At 47.3% G+C, this 22,960-nt stretch overlaps 1 protein-coding gene across 2 annotated transcripts in view; it reads right to left on the bottom strand.

Annotated features, from left to right (window-relative positions):
* Positions 1-1,377: 1,377 nt before the first annotated feature.
* The window catches only part of LOC115479430 (cytochrome P450 2G1-like), a 43,146-nt gene continuing 21,563 nt past the window's right edge, over positions 1,378-22,960 (bottom strand). For both annotated transcript variants that reach the window (XM_030217322.1, XM_030217323.1), the window contains exons 8-9: positions 17,023-17,164; positions 1,378-2,090 (exon numbers count right to left, since the gene is read on the bottom strand). In XM_030217322.1, the coding sequence (XP_030073182.1) occupies positions 1,909-2,090; positions 17,023-17,164 (324 nt within the window). In that variant the 3' untranslated portion in view covers positions 1,378-1,908. The remainder of the gene's footprint in view (positions 2,091-17,022; positions 17,165-22,960) is intronic.

The following is a 22,960-nucleotide window of genomic DNA, read 5'->3' as shown; positions in this document are numbered from 1 at the left end:
CTATCTCGGCTTGATAAAAAAGGCCCTATGTTTCTGAGATACAGCACCAACTGGAAGATAGTTTGACAAATAAAAAATTATCTATGGATCAAACAAACAGCTTACAATCAATGATTATGAAATTAACCAAAAAAGGTGTAAAAGAAGGTTTTCTCACATGGAAAGATTTTAAATTCTTGATTACAGAACATCCAATTATTCCATTCCTATACATCTTACTGAGGGTCCACAAGAATCCTATCCGTCCACTTGGTTGACCCATAATGTCTTCAAAAGGATCTCTTTTGGAACTTTTGACCTGTTTCATTGATCATTTTTTTAGCGATCATGTAACTGTGAATGCATCATGTGCTAAGGATTCCACACACTTTTTGAGAATTTTACAAGACTTTGAAGGAAAGAACATTAATTGTTTGATGGTGACCCTAGCTGTAACATCATTATATACATTGATTCCCCGAGATGAAACTTTGGAGGAGATTAAAGACAACTTAGAATCTAGACCAAATCCTAAAATGATACCAACTGGGGTTTTTTTTAATGAAACTAGCACAATTAGCTATTATTAAAGACATTTTTTTAATTGTTTCTTCAGATTTCGGGAGTGGCAATGGGTGCCACATTTGCGCCATCTGTGGCAAATTTATATATGGCCACATATGACGTAGAATGGGTATATAATTCCCTTTCTTTGAAAAGAGCAGTTTAGAGAAAAGGTTTATAGAAGATGTACTTATGTTGTGGTCTGGCACATCGTTTTTGGAATGGTTAAATTCACGCAATTCATGTACTCAGTTCATTACCAACAGTTCCAATAATAAGATCACTTTTTTGGATATTGAAGTATATTAAGAAGATTCCCAATTTGTCACTAAATTATACAGAAAGCCAACACTATGGTACGTTTACGTTATGACAGTATTTTAATCAAATCCCAGCAATCTTCCTCTTATATGTATGAATATGTATACATTAAATTATTAACATCTTAATATATCACAAGTCAATGCATGAACTTGCTTTATTCCTTTATGGTAGCACCATCAGAGGTAGCACATTTCGAGGCCCTTTTACAAAGGCGCGCTGAAAAATGGCCTGCGGTAGTGTAGATGCGTGCTTTGGGCGTACACAGAATCATTTTTCAGCGCACCTGTAAAATATGCCTTTTGAAAATTTTTGCTGAAAATGGACGTGTGGCAAAATAAAAATCGCTGTGCATCCATTTTCTGTCTGAGGTCTTACCGCCAGCCATTGACCTATCGGTAAGGTCTCACATGGTAACCAGGTGGTAATGGTCTACACATAAAATGCCAATTACCGCCCACATGCCAAAAAATAAAAATATTTTCCAGCATATGTAGCGGACACACGTCAAAAATGAAATTATCGTAAGGGCCACGTGGTAGCCGGGCGGTAACTCAAAATTGATGCACTAAGGGTGCGCAAAGGCGCCTAGGCAACTTAGTAAACGGGCCCCTTCAATCATTAAAAATTCTAAATATTGGCACTTAACCACATAAGTGTTGACTCCGCCCCCAGATCACCCACAAAATTGCAGTCTATGGCTTTAGTGGTTAGTTCTGATATTCAGTGGCACTATTTGGTAAAGAACCACGGAATATTAGTGGATAGCCCCGCACAAGTGATTTGACTGGGCAGGAGTCTCTCCTATCCAGTTAAATCACTCTGAATATCCACCCCGATAATGAATACATTTAGCTTGGAAAACCCTCAAAAGCATTTCCTCCCCAATCCAGCAGATTCTGGCATCTAATTAATGCACTGATTCATGAAAAAGGCAACACTTTGAAACCAATTAATATAGAGTATCCACATACTAAAATAAAGCAACACAAGTCCTGATCCAAATTCAGTCCATCTTTTTATCTTCCAGACCCAAGCTTCCTTTTAACGAGGGACAAATGAGATTTCATACAAATGTGGGATATTTCCAAAGTTGCTTACTGCAGGACTGATGTTGATGTCCTTCGGATGTTTGTTGGATTTCAGGCTAAAGTTCTGTAGGATGGAGACAAAGAACATAAAGAGCTCCATGCGGGCCAGGCCCTCTCCCAGACAGATGCGCTTCCCTAAGGATCAAAAGAGAGAATGTTCTTTTATTATACCCTGCTGCATTCCATCCCATGAAAGTAATTCCTTTGTAGGAGCAATTTTCAAAAGTAATTTAACCAGTTAAAAAAGTTGTCTGAAAATTACTCAGCCTGAATATGGGTAAAACTGCACATATATAATTGAATTTTTACTCACTGATACGTAGGTGGGCTCAGAAACTTAGTTAAAGTCAGGGGTCGAAACAATACACGTGGTTTCACATTTTTTTAAGCTACAAGAATTGGTTTTCAGGGAAAAATATCTTTAGAAAAAGCAGGTGCAGATTTCAGCAGGTAAATTTTTAGACTCTGCTCCATGGTATCTCAAGGAAGCTATTTCTGTGATTCGGACGTCCAGGGCTTTGCGGTCTGAAAATGTGATGTTGTTGGCGACAAGAGATTTGCTTTCCGTGAAACTTGCTTGTACCAAGAAGACAGCCTTTTTTTATTGCTGGTCCACAGGTTTGGAATACTTTACTGGGCACTTTAAGGTTTTGTAACAGTATGACACTCCATGGAGTGGAGGAGTGGCCTAGTGGTTAGGGTGGTGGACTCTGGTCTTGAGGAACTGAGTTCAATTCCCACTTCAGGCACAGGCAGCTCCTTGTGACTCTGGGCAAGTCACTTAACCCTCCTTTGCCCCAGGTACAAATAAGTACCTGTATACAATATGTAAGCTGCATTGAGCCTGCCATGAGTGGGAAAGCACAGGGTACAAATGTAACAAAAATAAATGATGCAGTTCCATAAATTGTTGAAGACACACCTCTTTGTGAAAGCATGGGGGACAATATTTTTTAAGGTTTTTTATGATTGATGTAAGAAGAGCTTGCTGCGTGTGTTTGTATTGTGAGCTGCTTAGTTATAGGCATTATAGAAATTTTTTAATAAATATTTTTTTGATGGAAAGTATGAACCTATTCTGCCTCTTAGATATGGAGCAAAATCTACAGGTGAAACAATTCAACTACTTTGTAACTACCTGTAGATATTTAAAAATTGCCTCCTTGATAAGAAAATCCTGCCAAACAAATCTTATTGACTTTTTTGACTGGGTGACCAAAGAACTGGATGAGGGACGTGCGTTAGATGTAATTTACTTGGACTTCAGCAAAGCCTTTGATACAGTCCCCCACAGAAGACTCGTGAATAAGCTGAAAGGGTTGAACTTAGGATTGAAAGTGGTGAACTGGATAAGAAACTGGTTGACCGACAGGTGGCAGAGGGTGGTGGTAAATGAAATCCGTTCGTGGGAAAAGGAAGGTGAGCAGTGGAGTTCCTAAGGGGTCGGTGCTGGGGCCTATTCTGTTTAATATATTTGTGGGAGATATTGCTGAAGGGTTGGAAGGAAAGGTGTGCCTTTTTGCGGATGACACGAAAATAGTCAATAGAATGGATACCCTGGAGGGAGTAGAAACGATGAGAATGGATCTCCGAATGTTAGAAAAAAGGTCGAGGGTCTGGCAGTTAAAATTTAATCTCTTAGTCCTAATAGGGGATATACATATAATACATATAATTTAATGCCAAGAAGTGTAGAGTGAAGCACTTGGGGTGCGGAAACCCAAAAGAAAGATACTGGATAGGAGGGGAGAGATTAGTAAGCTCGACTCAGGAGAAAGACCTTGGGGTGTTGGTGTCGGGAGGATCTGAAGGTGAAGAAACAATGCGACAAGGCGACGGCCGTGGCCAGAAGGATGCTAGGCTGCGTAGAGAGGGGCATAACCAGCAGAAGAAAGGAGGTGTTGATGCCCCTCTACAAGTCATTGGTGAGACCCCACTTGGAGTATTGTGTTCAGTTTTGGAGGCCATATCTTGCTAAAGATGTAAAAAGACTGGAAACGGTGCAAAGAAAAGCTACAAAAATAGTATGGGATTTGCATTGCAAACCGCAAGAGGAGAGACTTGCTGACCTGAACATGTATACCTTGGAGGAAAGGAGAAACAGGGGTGATATGATACAGACGTTCAAATATTTGAAAAGTATTAATCCACAAACGAACCCTTTCTGGAGATGGGAAGGCGGTAGAACTAGAGGACATGAATTGAGGTTGAAGGGGGGCAGACTCAGGACTAATGTCAGGAAGTATTTTTTCACGGAGAGGGTGGTGGATATGTGGAATGCCCTCCTGCGGGAGGTGTTGGATATGAAAACGGTAACGGAATTCAAACATGCGTGGGATAAACACAAAGGAATCCTGTTTAGAAGGAATGGTTCCGTGGAATCTTAGCAGAGATTGGGTGGCGACGCCGGTAACTGGAAACAAAACGGAAACTGGGCAGACTTCTACAGTCTACACCCTGATCGTGGCTGAATAGATAGGGATGGGCTGGAGTGTAAATTTTAAGGGGCTTCGATGTTAACTTCAGAACTTAGTACAAGAACAGTGCTGGGCAGACTTACACGGTCTGTGCCCTGAGAAAGACAAGGACAAATCAAACTCGAGTACACATATAAAGTATCTCATACCATGTAAAATGAGTTTATCTTGTTGGGCAGACTGGAAAACTCTTTTTATTGGAAAAAACTAAAAACAAATAACATACAAATCAAAAACAAGCCCCTAGCTATACACAGTCCTCCTATCTATGTACACACCCTCCCCTCCTCAATACTACAGTGGAAACTGTGTATTAGAAAAACCCAAGAAAAAAAAAACCGGACATGCAAATCAAACCCCAGGCTCCTAGCTAGACATGGTCTGCCTATCTATGTACACCCCCTCCTCAATAATACAATGGATCAACCCCCCCCCCCCCCCCGACCCCCCACAACCCCTTCAGACAACTGGCACACAATCCCCTGGGAAGCATGTCCCCTCATGGTGGCTTAAGCCTCACGTGTCTCCACCACCTCGAAGCCACCCCCACCCCTTTTTCCACCCTTTCCCACTTTGCCGCTTCCTGCACCGCCCTTACCACATCCCAGCTGACTACCTCCGCCGGCCGGACCTCCTGGTACAGGGACACCCTGCAGCGCGCCATCCAGAGGCAGTACCGCAATATCACTGAAATCAGAAAGCGTGTTACCGGATCCCCGCGTCCCCCTCCACCCTCTGGGCCGTACACCCAGTCCGCATAGCTGTAGTTGCGGAAACTGGGGATCTGCAGCAACGAGGAAACCCGGTCAGAGACCTGGACTGTAAATGGGCACCTCACCAGGAAATGCTCCATCGTCTCTTCAGTTCCAGCACATTCCTCCCGTGGGCACCCTCTATCCCGCACATTGCGATATTTCAAATTTCCTCGGACGTACAGTCTACCGTGAAAGGACAGCCACGCCAGGTCTTTATACTTCACCGGGATGCGGTTCGAAGCAATCAACCGTAACCCCTGCTGCATCCGTGGGGCCGGCGCGTCCCTCAGCGCCAGAGGAGCTGAGAACACCTGCGCCCGTACTCTGTCCATCCAGACCCCCCGTTGTCCTGCCTTCACCTCCCCCACCGTCAGCCCCCACACCCTCACCAATTTCACTAGGGTCTTGCAATAACTCACCCCCCCCGGGGCCCCCCTTCGCAGTGCCACTACCCTCCCCCCCTCCCGCCATAGGTCCCAATATCTCGGCCACCACTGCAGGACACTCCTAGCCCACCCCGGTGGCTCCCGCCCTACCGCCCTCCCCAGATTGAACTGCAGGAACAAAGCGCTGAAAAACAGGACTGGGTTTATCATGCCCACCCCCCCCTCCCTCCTAGGCAGATAGGTAACATTCCGTTTTACCGGATTCGTCCTGTTGCCCCAGAGCAGCCGGAAGAACACCCCATACAAGGCCGCGTACTGGCTCTCCGGCAGCAAGCAGATGTAACTGACGAACAGAAACAAAGGAACTAAGTGTGCCTTGATGAGCTGTACCCGCTCCCCCATGGTCATTTTCCACCCCTTCCATCTATCCACCCTCCCCTTCACTTCTTGGAGACACCTATCCCAGTTGTAGAGCCTATAATCCCCCTTCTCGAAATATATTCCCAAGACCCGTATACGTTCCACAGCTGTAGGAAACCTACCTCCCAACTCAAATTGCAGCCCCTGATCCCCAACCCACAGGCTATTGGACTTTTGAAAATTGACCTGCGACGCTGTTGCCTGCGAGTATTCCTGGATCAGGTTCTGCAATCTACCTCCCTCCCTCTGGTCCGCTACCCACACTGTAACGTCATCTGCATACGCCACGACCCTTAACTGGTTATTGTCCCCCACCTCCACCCCTTCCAGCCCCTCCGCCCCCCCCTTCTCCAGCCGTCTTATAAAAGGGTCGATGGCGTATGCATACAACAGCGGGCTGAGTGGGCACCCCTGTCGGACCCCTGCCCCTACCTCAAACCCCTGCCCTCTCCACCCGTTAACCAGGGGGAAACACCCCGCATGCCGATAAAGTAGCTGTAATTGCTCTATCCAGCCCTTCGGAAACCCATAGCGCTCCAAAATGCTCCATAGGACACCCCACTGCACTCTATCAAACGCTTTTTCCTGGTCGAGTGTTACCAACAGCCTACCATGCCCTCCCACTCTACTGCGTTCTACCCCCTCCCGCACCCACGCTGCCGCTTCCAAGACCCCTCTCCCTTTAACCCCACATGCTTGTGAGGCTGCCAGCAAATCCCCAGACACCTGCCTCATTCTCTGGAATAGCATTCGCGCAAAAATTTTCCGATCTGTATTAAGCAGTGCTATAGGCCGCCAGTTGGCCAGCATCGCCGGGTCCTTCCCCTTACTTAGTAGGATAAGAGCCGCCTCCGTCAGGGACCTAGGCAAGGAACCCTCCAACTGGGCTGCCCCCCATACCCTCACCAGGATCGGCACCAGCTGCTCCTTAAAGGCCTGGTAGAACTCAGTTGTTAGCCCATCCGGCCCCGGCGAAGTCTTCCTGTGGAGCGCCCCGATGGCTTCCTCCACCTCCTGTTCTGTCCACGGGTTCAAGAGGGCCTGAAGCTGGGGTCCCCCGTGACCTATCCCCGGGGTTTCTTCCACATAACACTCCATCTGCTCTATATCAATCTGCTGGGCTGAAAGGAACGCCGCAAAGTGGTCCCTCACTGCCCCCAGAATCCCCTCCCTGGTGTCCTGCAGGACCCCCTGTGCGTCCCGTACCCCCTCCATCACCCTGCGCGCCCTCCGCTCCCGGCAGCATGCGAAGGGGTCCGGGCTACACATTTTCCCGAAGTCCCGCTCGTACACCAAGGAGGTGTAGCGGTTGTACTGTACCTGTTCCAGGAGTGCTTGGAGATCATGTATTTCTTCCTCCCTCCCCCCTTGTGAAATCAGTGTGTCCCTCTTTTTCTTTATCGCCATGCCCAACTTTGTCCTTTCCCTCCCCTCCCTTCTCGCCTGTCTGAGAAAGAATCCCCGCGTTCGTCTTTTCACTGTATCCCACCACTCCCCCAATGACTGAAATGCCCCCTGCACTGACACCTGATCTTCCAAAAACCGGCGGTACTCCTCCCGCACCTGCTCGCTACCTAACCACTTTAAATTTAGTCGCCATAGCCCCCTCCCTGGCCTCTGCGCTGCCGCCCCCCCCACCTGAAGTAGGACCATGTGGTGGTCTGAAAAGTCCACGTCCACGGTTCGTGGACCCCCCAGACAAACCCCCTTCTTTACCAGGAATCTATCGATTCTACTTTTACACTGCCCTCGAAAGAACGTGAACCCCTCCTGTTCCTCACAGAAGGCCACATGCGCGTCTACCAGCTCCGCCTCCCGCATGATCCCTGCCAGCCTCACCCCGTCATAGCCCACCTGTACCGATCGTCCCCCCACTATCCTTTTTCCGCAATATGGTGTTAAAATCTCCCCCCCAGACTACTTGGCGCGAAGTGTATAGGTAGGGCTTGATCTTCCCAAAGAGGAGCACCCTTTCCTTCTTGCTTTGGGGCCCATACACATTCACCACCCTCAGTGCTCTATCCTCCCAAATCGCATCCACAACAAGACATCTCCCCACCCCCAGCTCCACCACTCGCTGAATATTCACCCGGTGGGACTTAAATAAGATCCCCACCCCACCATACCTCTCCCCCGCCAACCCCCACACCGAGGGACCCCACTTCCAGGCCCGCCTTGCCCGCCTGATCACCTCAATGGACCGCAGCCGAGTCTCCTGGAGCAGGAAGCAATCTGCTTGGACCCTCGCGAACCAGTCATACGCTAAACCCTGCTTCTTCGGAGAGGCGATGCTGGCCACATTCAGCGTGGCAAATGTCAACACTAAGCCTGCCATCCTCATTGCGAGTCACGGGTCTGCTCACTCCCAACTTCTTTCCTTATCTCCTGGGATACCCCCTTCTTACCCTGAAGCAGGTCCTCTGCTATGCGGTCTACATCATCCCCTGCCACATCCCCCTCCCCCCCCTGCAGCCGTCCTGTCTGCACCTTACCCCCACCTCCCCCTTTCTTCCTTCCTTTCTTCTTTGCTCTATCCGGACCCACCCCCTGATCCCTCCCTCTCCCCTCTTCACCCCCACCCCCTACCTCCTCCACCGAGTCCTCCACCTCCCCCAAGTCCTCCAAGTCCTCCAGATCCTCCTCTAGCTCCACTCTGTCCCCCCAAGCCTGCACTTGGGCCTTCACCACCTGCCCAGCCCCCTCAGCTTTCCTCTTACTCCCCTTTCCCCTCCCTCCCTCCCTTCCCTCTTCCTCCTCCCTCACCCCTCCCCCTTCCCCCAGAGCCTTCCCGCCCTTCTTCCTACCACCAGTACCCTCCTCCAGTGCTTCCTCATATTTCCGTTTGCCCTCTCCAATCCCCCCTGCCGCCCCCTCTTCCTCCATTAACTCCACCTCTTCTCCTTCCCCCTGTTCTTCCTCCTCCCTCCCAACCTCCCTATCCTCCTCCTCCTCCTCCAACACCTGAAATCTGTTCCCCCCCCTCTTCCCCTGCAGCGACCCCTCCCTGCCCACCCCTAGTTTCCCCCCCCTCCGAAACTTCCCTTTCCTCTGTGGCACTTGTACCCACTCCCCCTCTCCCCCCTGCTCCACTCCTGACCCAGCCCCCTGCCGCCCCCCCTCCTGCATCCCCTCCTTCTCCCCCCCTTGCCCCTCCCTGCCTATCACCCCCTGCCCTATCCCCTCCTCCATTACCCCCCTCCCCGTCCCTTCCCCCACATATCCCACTCGTTATGGGCCGCCCTAGGGCAGTTCCGATATGCATGGCCTAACCCGCCGCAGAGGTTGCACCTGATCGCGGTGCAGTCCTCTGTGGCATGCTGATCCCCGCATCTTCCACACTTTACCACTGGGCATGACATGCTGAAGTGCCTAAACGAACCACATCTGAAGCACTGCCGCGGCTGCCCCTTGTAAAAGCACAGTATCCTGTCACGACCGATAAAGGCAGCCGAAGGAATGTGCTGGACCACATGGCTCTCCTGTCTCAATTTGACCAGGGCTCCCCAACCTCCTGCCCAAACCCTGCTTGGATCCGGTAACTTTGTAAGTGGGGATCTCAGCTCCGCGTACCTCTGTAGCCAGTAGGCTAAATCTGCCCCAGAGATAGACTCATTTCTCACGAGCAGGGTGATCTGCACCAGGTCCGGCTTGCTGACTGGAATGGCCCTGAGGTCCCGCCACTCCCCCTTTCCCCTCACCCCCTCGTACCTTTCCCAGAATATTTCCATCCCCCTCTGGGTCATGAAGCTCAAGTCATATTCTGGGATGTTGATGGGGTGTATACACGCGGTAAAAGTCCTCGGGTATAAACCCCATCCCCATCACCAGCCTCAAGACCCGATCCCTGGAGGGCATTGCCCCCTCCCCTATCCATTTGAGCTGTACCACATTTCGCCGCTTAGGCAGCTGTCCACCCCCTGTCCCCGCTCCCCCCCAACCCCTCCCTGGGCCCTCAAAACCACCCGATCTCCCCCCCTCCCTCCTTCCCCCTCCCTGGACTACTGCCGCAAAGGACTTGGACCCCAGCCCCCACCGCCCCCCCTCCACACTTGTTCCAGCCCTTCCCTCTGCCTCCCCCCCCTTCTGTCCCTCTGCCCCTCCCCTCATCCCTCTCCCTTCCTCAATATCCACCGCCCCCTCCCCCTCCCGTTGTCCCCCGTCCCCTTCCCTCTCAGACAAACATCCAGCAACGTCCATAGTCAGTTCTGCGGCTTGGGCTGCCTCCAACTGATTGTCCTGCCCATCTCCACTTCCTGGAACGTCCCTGCTCGTCCCTGCCACTGCAGGCTCCAGCCTCTGGGCTAATCGTCTCCTCTCCTCTGTCTCCTGGCGATACTCTGGCACCTGCCCAGTCAGGTCTGCAGCTGGCGATACCAGACTCCCTGCTCGCTCTGCCCCCGAACTCCCTCCAACCTCCGGCACCAGGGGCGAAGCCTCCGGAACTCCGCCGCTCCCCTTGGCTCCTCGCTCCCAGCCGTCCTGCTGGCAGGTCTGCTCCACCACCCGCTGCACATCTGTTAGACTTGCCATGTCCACTTCTGTAGTCAACGAAAGTCTCTCAACAATCGGGTTACTTCCCCCTTGCTTCTGGTGCAGTCCCTCCTGCGTTCTCCCAATGGCTGGCGCTTCCCGGGGGCATGGCTTGTCTGTTCCTGATTCCGCCACAGGCTGGCTGTTAGCACCCCCCGATTTCACCTCTTGTAATGGACAGCTGGTCAAATGAGCTCCCAGCTGCTGCCCGCTCCTATTCCTCTCTCTCCGACCCCTCTCCTGTAAACCGCCAGCTACTCCATGCTCAGGGAAGACCTCCCCTGCTCCCGGACTTCGTGGGCGGGGCTTCTCCAGATGCCATGCTGCTTCGGTTTCCACTTCAGTCATTGCAGACCCGGCCAAAAATACCGGAGTCTGCCTCTGCTGACCCTTTTCCAACAGGGCCTCCTTCACGGCAACTGTCTCTGCTGTTTGCACAACTGCAGGTAAGCCCTCTGAGACTTCGACCACCACCTCTGTAGAAAACAGGCTGCTACCTGCGTCTCCCTCTGCTGCCTCCATTATCTGGAGTTTTGAAAAGTTACTGAGTTCTGTCCTCCCCTCCACAGGTAGGATCTCTACTCCAGCCCCCACCTCAGAGCCATGTCCTGCCGCTGCCTCCTTATCCTCTGGCTGCTGGGTAAGTGCTCTGGACTGTGTTGCCAACTGTCTCATGTATTTTAAAGTGGGGTCACCTCTGAACCCAGACAACTCTTTTGAGTCTAATGCTGCTGAAGACACTGAAGCTTGCTGCAACTGTAGTGTTCCTGAACCCCCAGACTGTGGTATTGAAGCCATCCTTTCTCGGTTAACATAGAGCTCCCTCAAAGGATTCACAGAGCCCTTTTTTAAACAGTTCAACAAGTGTTCTTTTTTCCCCAACAACTTTGATATCCGGGCTTCCTCTTTAACATACATTTGTCTGTGCTCCGCTGGGGCAAATTTACACATAGTTCTTGCCATTTTCAGACGTTTTCCTAGCTCCACTACTTCTTTTTCCACCAGCTTAATTCGTCTTACAATATTTACCACACTACTTGCTGGATCATCAGGGTCATAGCTCACTTCAAGGAACTCCTCATCTGACGATCCACTCTCCTCACTCTCACTCTCAGCTGCCTCCAGCAAAGGCTTCTGGCAAACTTCCATCGCCTCTTCCTTCTCCCTTCCTTGGAAGCGCCCTTCTGGGGCCTGTACTATCTTCCTCCCCCCTCCACTGTCTTCTCGCTTACCTTCCGCAAGCTGGGCCATGGAGGGGGAAATGCTCTGATGGCCTCCACTGGGCTGCTTCTCCCTTCGGTCCACTGGACTCCTTTCCCTTCTCCCGGTAGTCAAACCAGGGAGAGAGCCACTCCTTTCGGCCTTCTGGTCCCGGGCCCCAGGAGGCCCCATAGCCTGGGACTTTCCTGAGGCCTTCTCCCCAGGGACCCTCCTCATCTTTGGGGAGGGAGCTAGGTCTCACTCCCTTTCCACTGGAAGTCAGCAGAGCTCTCTAAAACACCTCCTTCCTCCTCAGCAGACTGGATGGACCGTACAGGTCTTTTATCTGCCGTCATGTACTACGTTACTATGTTATATATGTTAGTAAAAGGAGCCCTAAGTGACGTGCTCAGAATCACAATGGGAATCAAACCCAATTCCCCGGATCAGAGTCTGCTGCACTAGCCACTAGGCTACTCCTCCACTCCTGCAAATAGCAAATATAAAAATGCCTGTTTTACTACTGCATTAAAAATGGGCACAGAGCACGGGAAAGTCCTGCATTAGGATGCATTTTGCCCAGATTTTGTTGCAGGTTAGTAAATGGGCCTCCATGTCACTTTTATTATCATTTGCACAACAGTGTTGCCATTTTATTGAAGCCATTGCATTTTTTAATTTAATTAATGTTTATTGCAATAAATATTACTGTGCTCTAACTAGTTAGCTCTGGGAGCACTTACTCCCGGATTCTATATAGCATGCCTAGAGATCTGCACCAAAATCAGGGCAGATTCTATAACAATGCGCATAACTTAACCAGGTTAACAAGCTCATGAGCGCTGATAACAGCACTTAACAAGCAATAATGAGCATTAATTGGCACTGATTACAGTTTAGGCACAGAAGTCGCTAAGCACTGAACTTCTAACGCATGCAGGCAAAAAGAGGCGTGATTATGGGTGGGGAAATGGGTGTTTTGTGGGTGTTCTGAAATTTACGCACCTAGTTATAAAATATGGCCCACTGCGCCTAAATCAACACACTGGGATTTACCCCATGTTTTCATTGGTGTAAATGGATGCGCATAGATAAGTACATATAAGTACATAAGTATTGCCATACTGGGAAAGACCAAAGGTCCATCAAGCTTAGCATCCTTTTTCAAACAGTGGCCAATCCAGATCACAAATACCTGGCAAGATCCCAAAAAGTACAAAACATTTTATACTGCTTTTCCCAGAAACAGTGGATTTTCCCCAAGTCCATTTAATAACGGTCTATGGACTTTTCCTTTAGGAAGCCGTCCAAACCTTTTTTAAACTCTGCTAAGCTAACCGCCTTTACCACATTCTCTGGCAATGAATTCCAGAGTTTAATTACACGTTGAGTGAAGAAAAATTTTCTCCGATTCGTTTTACATTTACTACATTGTAGCTTCATCGCATGCCCCCTAGTCCTAGTATTTTTGGAAAGCATGAACAGACGCTTCACATCTACCCGTTCAACTCCACTCATTATTTTATAGACCTCTATCATATCTCCCCTCAGCCACATTTTCTCCAAGCTGAAGAGCCCTAGCCGCTCTAGCCTTTCCTCATAGGAAAGTTGTCCCATCCCCTTTATCATTTTCATCGCCCTTCTCTGCATTTAGGTGCTGAAATATCAACTAAGAGTAATCTATAATTGGCGCCTAAATCTAGGCACTGATTATAGAATACACTTAGTCGCTGATTTTTAGGCACCATATTTAGAATCCTCACCTTAGCGTCTTCTAAATAGGAGGTGGTAATTGCTTTTGTGTTACTTATTTGAAGTTGCTGCACACTAATAACCTGCAATTAACAAAATATAGAAAAGCCTGTTTTACTGTTGTCATAACACATAGGAAAATCCTGCATTAGAATGCGCTAAGCCCAGATTTTGCCACAGGTTAGTAAATGGGCCCCTATCAGGGGCATTTTCGAAAGAGAAGGGCGCCCATCTTCCGACACAAATCGGGAGATAGGCGTCCTTCTCTCAGGGTTGCCCAAATCGGCATAATTGAAAGCCGATTTTGGGCTCCCTCAACTGCAGTCTGTCGTGGGGACAACCAAAGTTCACAGGGGCGTGTCAGAGGTGTAGCGAAGGCAGGACTGGGGCGTGCTTAAGAGATGGGCGTCCTCGCCGATAATGGAAAAAAGAAGGGCATCCCTGACGAGCATTTGGTCGACTTACTTGGTCCATTTGTAGCCTCAAAAAGGTGCCCAAACTGACCAGATGACCACTGGAGGGAATCGGGGATGACCTCCCCTTACTTCCCCAGTGGTCACCAACCTCCTCCCACCCTAAAAAAAAAACTTAACTTTTTTTTTCTCCCAGCCTCAAATGTCATACCCAGCTCCCTGACAGCAGTATGCAGGTCTCTGGAGCAGTTTTAGTGGGTGCAGTGCACTTCAGGCAGGCGGACCCAGGCCCATCACCCCCTCCCTACCTGTTACCCTTGTGCTGGTAAATGTGAGACCTACAAAACCCACCCGAAACCCACTGTACCCACATGTGGGTGCCCCACTTCACCCCTTAGGGCTATGATAGTGGTGTACAGTTGTGGGGGAGTGGGTCTGGGGGGCTCAGCACCGAAGGCAAGGGAGCTATGCATCTGGGAGCAATTTGTGAAGTCCACTGCAGTGCCCCCTAATTGCCCGGTTGGTGTCCTGGCATGTGAGGGGGACCAGTGCACTACGAATGCTGGCTCCTCCCATGACCAAATGCCTTGGATTTGGTCGTTTTTGAGATGGGCGTCCTCGGTTTCCATTATGGCCGAAAACCGGGTACGACCATCTCTAAGGTCGACCTAAATGTTGAGCTTTGGGCGTCCCCGACTGTATTATCGAAACGAAAGATTGACGCCCATCTTGTTTCGATAATACAGGTTTCCCCGCCCCTTCACCGGGACGTCCTTAGAGGTGGGTGTCCCCGTTCGATTATGCCCTTCTATGTCATTTTCATCATCATTTGAACAACAGTGTTGCCATTTTATTGAAGTCATCACTTTTTAAAATAGAAATATAAAAAATTACAGGAAAATATTGAGAAGAAAAAAAATACTACTCCCAAAATGTATTTAAGTAAAAACTGATACCAGTCCACGATACGATGGAGGATCAACAGATCAATTGATTCAAAGGCAATAAGCTAATTTTATAAATCTTTAGGAAACAAACCTAGAGAAAAATGTAAACTTAATTGTGAGATAGGCCCAAAACATAATCAAGTCTCCTTCTGTCTGAAAGGTACACTCTGACCTAGGGACACCATTTTGTTATTCAGGAACATGGTCAGTTGAGAAGGATCAAAGAAGTAATATGTTTGAGCTTGAGACTTAACTACATATTCACATGGAAACTTAACAAATAACAAAAAAATCCTCACAGAGCTAGAACTGTGGGCCACATTAACAAAAACTGCTTCCTACATTTTTGTATGGCTTTTGCAACATCAGAAAACATCTGAACTTTCAAAGAGCAAAAAGTAGAATCTCTGTATTTAAAGTATAATTTCAATATCCATTCTCTATCATAGTCCATCACCAAAGTACCTAGAAAAGCGGATGGAATTACCACTCTTTCTTTTGAAGATTCCAAAAAACAGTTAGATCAAGGCTATCCTAGGAGATAGGAGACAAAACATCCAGTCCTTCTCCAGTGGCCTTATTCTTCCTAGAGGGTAGATAGAACACTCTAGACAATGGAGGAAGTGATTGTGGTGGTATTGTAAAATATTCCAAAAAACTTTTTAAACATTTCCTGTGGAGAAGTCCCCGGTATCCTGGGGAAAATTTATCAAATGCAAATGTTGTCTTCTTATAATATTTCCACATTTTACTTCAAGGTTATTATTTCCCTTGACCAAAGATGCATTCAAAGTCTCCGTAGCTTTGCAAGCTTCCTCAAGTTTTTGAACAGAATTTTGTGTTAGAAGCAATTTTGACTCTTGTACATTCACACGTGGTTCAACCTGACCGAGTCTATTTTTATCTACTACCATCTGATTATAATTGATTGCCCTAAGGCAACAATCACTTGCCATATCTCTTCCAAAGAAAAGACTACAGGCCTAACCAGAGCAACCACAGAACACGGATATCTCTGGTCAGAGTAATCAATGGGCAGGCTGGATCTCTCAATCGCTGCTAGGTCTTGGAAGCTGGTAGTGATGCTAGACACACTATTGCATGGTCATTCAAGGCTCCCGCCATGGTTCCTGTACTGTCTCCTGCAACTTTATCTGTAACATAAATACATAAGTATTGCCATACTGGGACAGACCGAAGGTCCATCAAGCCCAGCATCTTATTTCCAACAGTGGCCAATCCAGGTTACAAGTGCCTGGCAAGATCCCAGATCAGTACAATACATTTTTATGCTGCTTATCCTAGAAATAAAGTCAACTGGTCACCAAATTAATATGATTTGGAGGAGTCTCATACAGTCACCAAGGCAAATAAGTTAACACCAATCTGGTGTGCCTAAGCAGCGTGACAATTATAATCATAGACGACCCCCTGCCATCTGTAACAATTGTTATATATATTTTTAATGTTTATCATGTCCTTCTTGCCTCTTTTGTGTAATCATTCACATTTCACCTTATTCAATTGTGTGACCAATGTACTTTCTATAAGAGTTTTCTCATTTACTGTAGTGGAGACGACGTATCAAACATTTATCTGTGTGCATGTCCTTAAACAATTCCAGGAATCTTTACTATCCCGACAGGTGCCTGTTTCGCTCTTGTGCTTTGTCAAGGGACAGTCCTTCAAAAATAGTTCTCTCAAAACCACTATGCAGTATTATGGCCCCCTTCAGACAACGCAAGCGCAGCAGACACTTCCGAGACTATTTCTCACACTTTGGCATCTCTACCCATGGAGAATTATTTAGAATATTTCCCTTGTAGAAAAACTAACACTAAGCCTGTCCTGGGTGTTCACCTCCTAGCTCTTAGTATTCTGGGATTTGATATGAACTTTCAGGATCGAATGTAGGTCTTACCCCCTTACCAACATACTGTCCCCTCCCCATTCACCCCCATCACCCCCCCCCCCAAATAAAATGCTTATAGAAAGGTGATAAAAATCTAGGACTGCCTCACCGTGTCTCATATCTTTTGAAGTATATAATTTAGAGTATTTATCTAAAGCCTTTAAACAATGTGCAATATTTTCCAAGTCATTGTTTTTCTATGCTATAAAGTACTTTATAAAGCCTTAAAGTCAGTCGCTCACCATTTTGCCTAAAAATACAGTAGAGGTTTCTACCTGCAGAAAATGGCATGAATGCATCATTCTTCTTGAAGCCACCATTCTCATCCAGGAAGTGTCCAGGGTTGAAGTTGTCTGGGTCACTAAATTGTGTTGGGTCCCGCAGCACAGAATGGAGCAGGGGGATTACGCGGGTACCCTAAAAGAGAGAGTGAAGTGGTTTTCTGCATGAAAACTAGAATAATTTTTATTCCAGGACACTGTTTATGGTTGCAGTTCTGAAGACTTCTATATTCCTTTTATATACATTCATTTCTTAATAAAAAATTGGGCTTTTATTCTTCCAATCTATTTTTCAGTTTTAACTTTGTATTGAAAGTCAATAAAAGAAAGTAAACTTAATATTTGATATGCATGCTTCCAGGTACCCGAGTTAAAAAGTGATTACAAACTTTGATATCTTTATTTATTTATTATACTGACCTTTGTACAGCAGAGTCAGAATGATTTACATGGCTGCTTCAAATATAGAACATAACATAACATTAAGTTCAAAATAAAATAACAGATAAGCACAAACAGTACAATTTTTGAACATATCTAAAATAAACAAAACCAGCAGAAGAAATCCAGACCTGAGCCAATTCCCAAGCACTGATCGTATGTTTGAGGAGGCTAAGCTAAAAAAGTTAACTTCAGTGCCCAATTAATGATAGTATAATAGAGTCTAAGGGGCCATTTTACTATAGGACAATTCTCCGAATTCTAAATATTGCGCCTAAAGATCTGGCAAGAAATAGGCATGGATTCTATTAGAATGTTCATAGCTTAACAAGCTAATAAGCACTGATAACAGCACTTAACAAGCAATAATGAGCATTAATTGGAACGGATTAGAATTTAGGCACACAAATGTGCTCGCTAAGCACATTCTATAATGCAGTCCGCCTAACTCCTAACATGCATAGGCAAAAAGGGGTGTGGTTATAGGTGTTCTGTAATGTACACGTCTAATTACAGAATATGGCCTAGTGTGCCTAAATCTATGCACAGGGATTTACGCCAAGTTTTTGTTGGTGTAAATGGATGCGTACAGATTTAAGCACTGAAATATTTATTTATTTTAGATTTGCTCACACCTTTTCAGTAGTAGCTCAAGGTGAGTTACTCTGGATATTTCTCTGTCCCATGAGGGCTCACAATCTAAGTTTGTACCTGAGGCAATGGAGGGTTAAGTGACTTGCCCAAGATCACAAGGAGCAGCAGCAGGATTTGAACCGACCACCTGTGGATTGCAAGGCCGGTGCTCTAAGCACTACTACACTCGCAACATTCTGTGTAGAATCTCAAATAGTAGCAGCAGAATCTCAAATAGTAGCAACATTTCGTGTAGAATCTCAAATATTTATTTATTTAGATTTTGCTCACACCTTTTTCAGTAGTAGCTCAAGGTGAGTTACATTCAGGTACTCTGGTTATTTCTCTGTGCCAGGAGAGCTTACAATCTAAGTTTGTACCTGAGGCAACGGAGGGTTAAGTGACTTGCCCAAGATCACAAGGAGCAGCAGTAGGATTTGAACCGGCCACCTCTGGACTGCAAGACCGGTGCGCTAACCACTAGGCCACTTGAACTAAGCGTATTTTATAACCGGCACTGATTATAGAATATGCTTAGTTGGAACCAATTTCGGTGCCAATTTTTTAGGTGTCACATATAGAATCAATTCCAACAGGGCTACCGCGCGGGTAGTGTGCCAGAAATCAGCACTACCGCGGGGTGTGCCTGGGTACCCGGAAGTAGTTTTCTGCTTTTTCCGCATGCTGTTTCCCGAGCTAGAAAATATTTTGCTATTTTCTAACATGGACCTGCAGTGTAGGCGCACCCAGTGATAATTGGGCAGCGGTGCATGTTGACCGATTACTGCCGAGTTAGCGCATGAGCCCTTACTGCCTACTAATTAGGAGGTGGTAGGGGCTCAGGCAGTAAATGGGCACAAATTCTTTTTTTTATTTTTTATTAGTGCATGGCCATTTACACTTCCATTTAAAAATAGGGATTTTACAGCTGTAGTAGTAAGTGGCCTGGGCGAGCAGCAATTCCACGTGCCTAGGCCACTTACTACTGTGCCTTAGTAAAAGGGGCTCTTAACGAGGAGCAGGATGTTGACATTTATTAAAATTTGATCAGTCACTTTTTTTAATGCATAAATCAAAGTGATGTACAATATAAAAATCCAAACAATTCTCGTGATAGTCTTGGTTTGACGAAATTTCTTGAGTTTTCTCAAGACAATATAATCAAGAGAGTAACTTTATTAGAGGTTTTGGGCTTTATGGAACAGAAATTAAAACTTCTTAAGGCATATTTTCCTAAAAAAGCTATACCATGTTGTGGTCAAACTGTATTATTGTTTCCTGATGCTGCCAGTTGAAGCATAAAGCCTTCTTGAAGCTGAAATCTAGCGTCTTGGCTTTGGAGGGGACTTCTTTCCTGAAGTTTCCCTGCAAATGCATGGTAACACATGATGGCAATTCCTATATATTTTTGGACACACTACATTTGGAAACATTTTTAGTTTCAAAGAAAGGTCTTAGTACTACTGTTCCTCTTGAGGTAAAGACGGGTTCTACGTAGTGTTTTTTTCTTTTTTTTAATATTAGCTTCTTCTGCAGTATCTTTCAATTACTCTTTTGTTAGGTTTTGATATTTTTATTTTAATCTCATTAGATGCTTACATTTCCTCGTGATGTGGACTGGGATACTTAAGATATATACTGTAATGTTCTTTTTTTGCCTTTGATATCATTTTCTTGCATTTTTATTGATAATTACTTTGTAATTATAAATTCAATAAAAAAATCTAAACAATAATTGAAAGGAACGCCAACAATTTTAAAGGAAAGAACACAAACATACCAGAGAGCAGTCCTAATACTTTATATCAAACTGCACTGAACACCTGCCACCCCCAGTAAGGTACTAAGCAAATGATTTGGTGAAGTGATAAGTCTTCAGATAAACCTTACATTTTTTTTTTTGTGAAGGTTCGGAACTAATATTCAAGGGAAGGTTTTTCTAGAGGAAAGGTGCCTTGAAATAGAAGGCACGGGTCTGTTTACGAAGCTGGGGCAAAAGGGGGTCTGCGCTGGTATCGGCGCATGCTTTTGACGCGCATCAAGGCCCCCTTTTACCGCAGTGGGTAAAATGTAGGTCTCTCTTTTTTTTTTTAAAGAAATGGCCATGTTGCAAGTGAAGCAGTTGCCGTGCTGCCATTTCGGGGGGGGGGGGAGGAGATTGAGGTGGCAATCAAGACTCTCGCTCTAACCCCGCGGTAACCTAGCAGTATGCGGCACTGTCCGATTACTGCTGGGTTACCGCGGTGTGTACTGGGGGTGGGAACTAACACCGGGCTGCTGCTCTAGCCCGGCGGTACTTCTGTTTTAGCGAGTGGTAAGCCCGCATTGGGATTACCGCTGCTTCGTAAAAGGACCCCGCTGTTTGATGTTACCTCCCAATAAGCTTGTCTTGGACTCAGTAAGACCAGCCTATAATTGTTCATAGAGGGCCCTTTTTACAAACTCGCAGTAGGCTCTACGCATGTGCAGTGCATGCCAAATGAGACTACCGCCAGGCTAGCGTGCACACCCCTGGTGGTAATTTTGGATTTGGAGCGCGCCCATAACTCTTGGACAAATTATTTTTTTATTACCTACCGAACACGGCTTTTCCGGTGTTACTCGGTAATTGGCGCTCACCGACCAGTCACCGTGCGTGTAGTGAATGAGCCCTTTCTGCTGAGGCACTCCTCTGGGCAAAAAGGTCCATTTCTGCATGCCTGAGATCTTACGCACTTCACTGTACTAGTGGAATGGGGTGGGCCACTGGGACCATGGTCCTACCAATATTTTGCCCGGCATTGCATCAGCAACTAGAGAGCTTGGGGTGGAGCCAAGATTGGTATTACCCTAGGGTCTTCTGATGAGGGGAGGGTCACTGCTTCAGGCTAAAAGCAGCTTCTGGGTGGGATCTGCAATCTCCATTTTTCATAGGTCATCCCTTACAAGTGACCCATTTTCTCCGGTCACTGAGAAGGAACCAGCCAGGTTCCGGCTTTATCCCTTCATGCACATGCACTGACTCTATATTAGTCATTTCCACTGTCCCTTAGTCTTATGCGTATTCTTTGCAACCTTCCCTGCAAAGTAGAATTCTCCATCTTCTGTCCCTCTCTCTCCTCTGAAGAAAGCATCCTGTTTATCATCAAAGAAAGCAACATCTTTCGCACAGAGGCTTACAATATCCTTTTTGAAGACCCAATATTCTTCCTGCCTTAAGGCTTGCATCTATACAGTCAACAGACAGACTTCCCTTTTTCCATCTCTGCAATAATTCAGAATCCATCTTTCCAATCACTCCACATCCACTCCTTCAGTGCATCCAGCTTGATGGACTCATCCTACCTGCACAGAATTCTTGTGTTTCAACTATTTGCAAGTTATCTGTTTCAGTCATTTGCAATAAACAATTGAAAATTAAGAATGTGAGTCTTCTGTTGGATGTTGGCCCTGTACTGAATACCTTGGTCTAATTTAGCTGGTTGTCACGGTCTGTCACAATCTGGCATGCAACCACTGGTAGCGAGCCATTGCGCTGTTCCAAGATCAGAGGTACCAGGCCAGTAGGCGTGAATTCTGTTCTAGGACAGCAGTCAGAAAGCCCAGTGCTTTACTTGCGATGACCGCCATTCCCCAGCAGTTGAGCCCAACAGGACTTGAGGTCTGGGCAGGACAGACTACCCGGAAAGGTACCAGGAACAAGAGTAGACTAGGCAGCAGAGGAGTGAGACAGGGCAGTGACCTTGGCCAGAGGGCAGATACCAGTATAGGCTGTGGTAGAGGCAAGCAGCAACAGCAGGCAGAGACAGGTTCAGACTACAAGACCAGACAGGCGACTGGCTAGACTACAGCAGAGTCAGGTTCTGGCTTACATGTTCAGGCAGGAGGCTGGCAGAAAGCAGAGTCAGGTTCAGACTTACAGGTTCAGGCAGGCGGCTGGCAGAAAGCAGAGTCAGGTTCGGATTTACAGGTTCAGGCAGGCAGCTGGCAGAAAGCAGCATGGCCGCCGAGAGACTGAGCCGGGCCCGGGACAAGGCCGACCCCAGCCCCCATCCCCCCTTAAGGATCGCCGCCTCCCCCCAATCGCTACTGCTGTCACCTCCCCTCTTCTGCTCCCAGGCCACCAGCGCCGCTGTCCCCAGTCTCCACCTGCCTTCCCTCAGAAAACTTCTGTCTGCCATCCAACCCCCTTCATTTAAAAAAAGAAAATCTCAAAATCGGCAGCGCAGCACCTTCTTGTGAAAGCGGTAGATCACCTCGGGTAGGCCTTCCCTCACTGTGTCCTGCCCTCGCGGAAATAGAAAGTTACATCAGAGCAGGGTGGGACACAGTGAGGGAAGGCCCGCCCAAGGCGTTCTGCCGCTTTCACACAGAAGGCGCTGTGCTGCCGATTTTGAGATTTTTTTTTGTAAACTCAGGGGACCGGGTGCCAGACAGAAGGGAGAGGGTAGGCAGGTGGAGACTGGGGACTGTGGCACCGGCGGCCTGGGCCCTCCTTCAAATTCTCTCCTTCATCCGTGATGACCCTCCTCCACTGCTGTTGCCTATCCCCCCTCCCTCAAAACCAGAAGCTCCTTCACATCCATCATCCCTCCCACTTTCCCTGCCACCAAGCAAACAAAACACACCTCCTGGACCAACCCACAGCCCCCCCCCCCATCTGGGCCTACCATACATCCATTACCTGATGGTTCAGTAATGAGCAGAGGGCAGGAATGACCCCCGTATGCTCCTAGCCATGCCATCTCCCTTTGCAATAATAGCTGCCATGAGTTCTAGCGGCAGTTTTTGCAAGATTATGGCTGGAGGTCACAGCAGCCATTTTGGGACTAGAGCCAGCATGGGCAAGAACATATTTATATATTTTGTTTTCCTGTAC

This window comes from Microcaecilia unicolor, chromosome 11 (genome assembly GCF_901765095.1).
Source record: "Microcaecilia unicolor chromosome 11, aMicUni1.1, whole genome shotgun sequence".
Lineage (NCBI taxonomy): Eukaryota > Metazoa > Chordata > Amphibia > Gymnophiona > Siphonopidae > Microcaecilia > Microcaecilia unicolor.
Note: the sequence above shows the minus strand (reverse complement) of the source record. Positions and strands in the feature narration are given on the sequence as shown.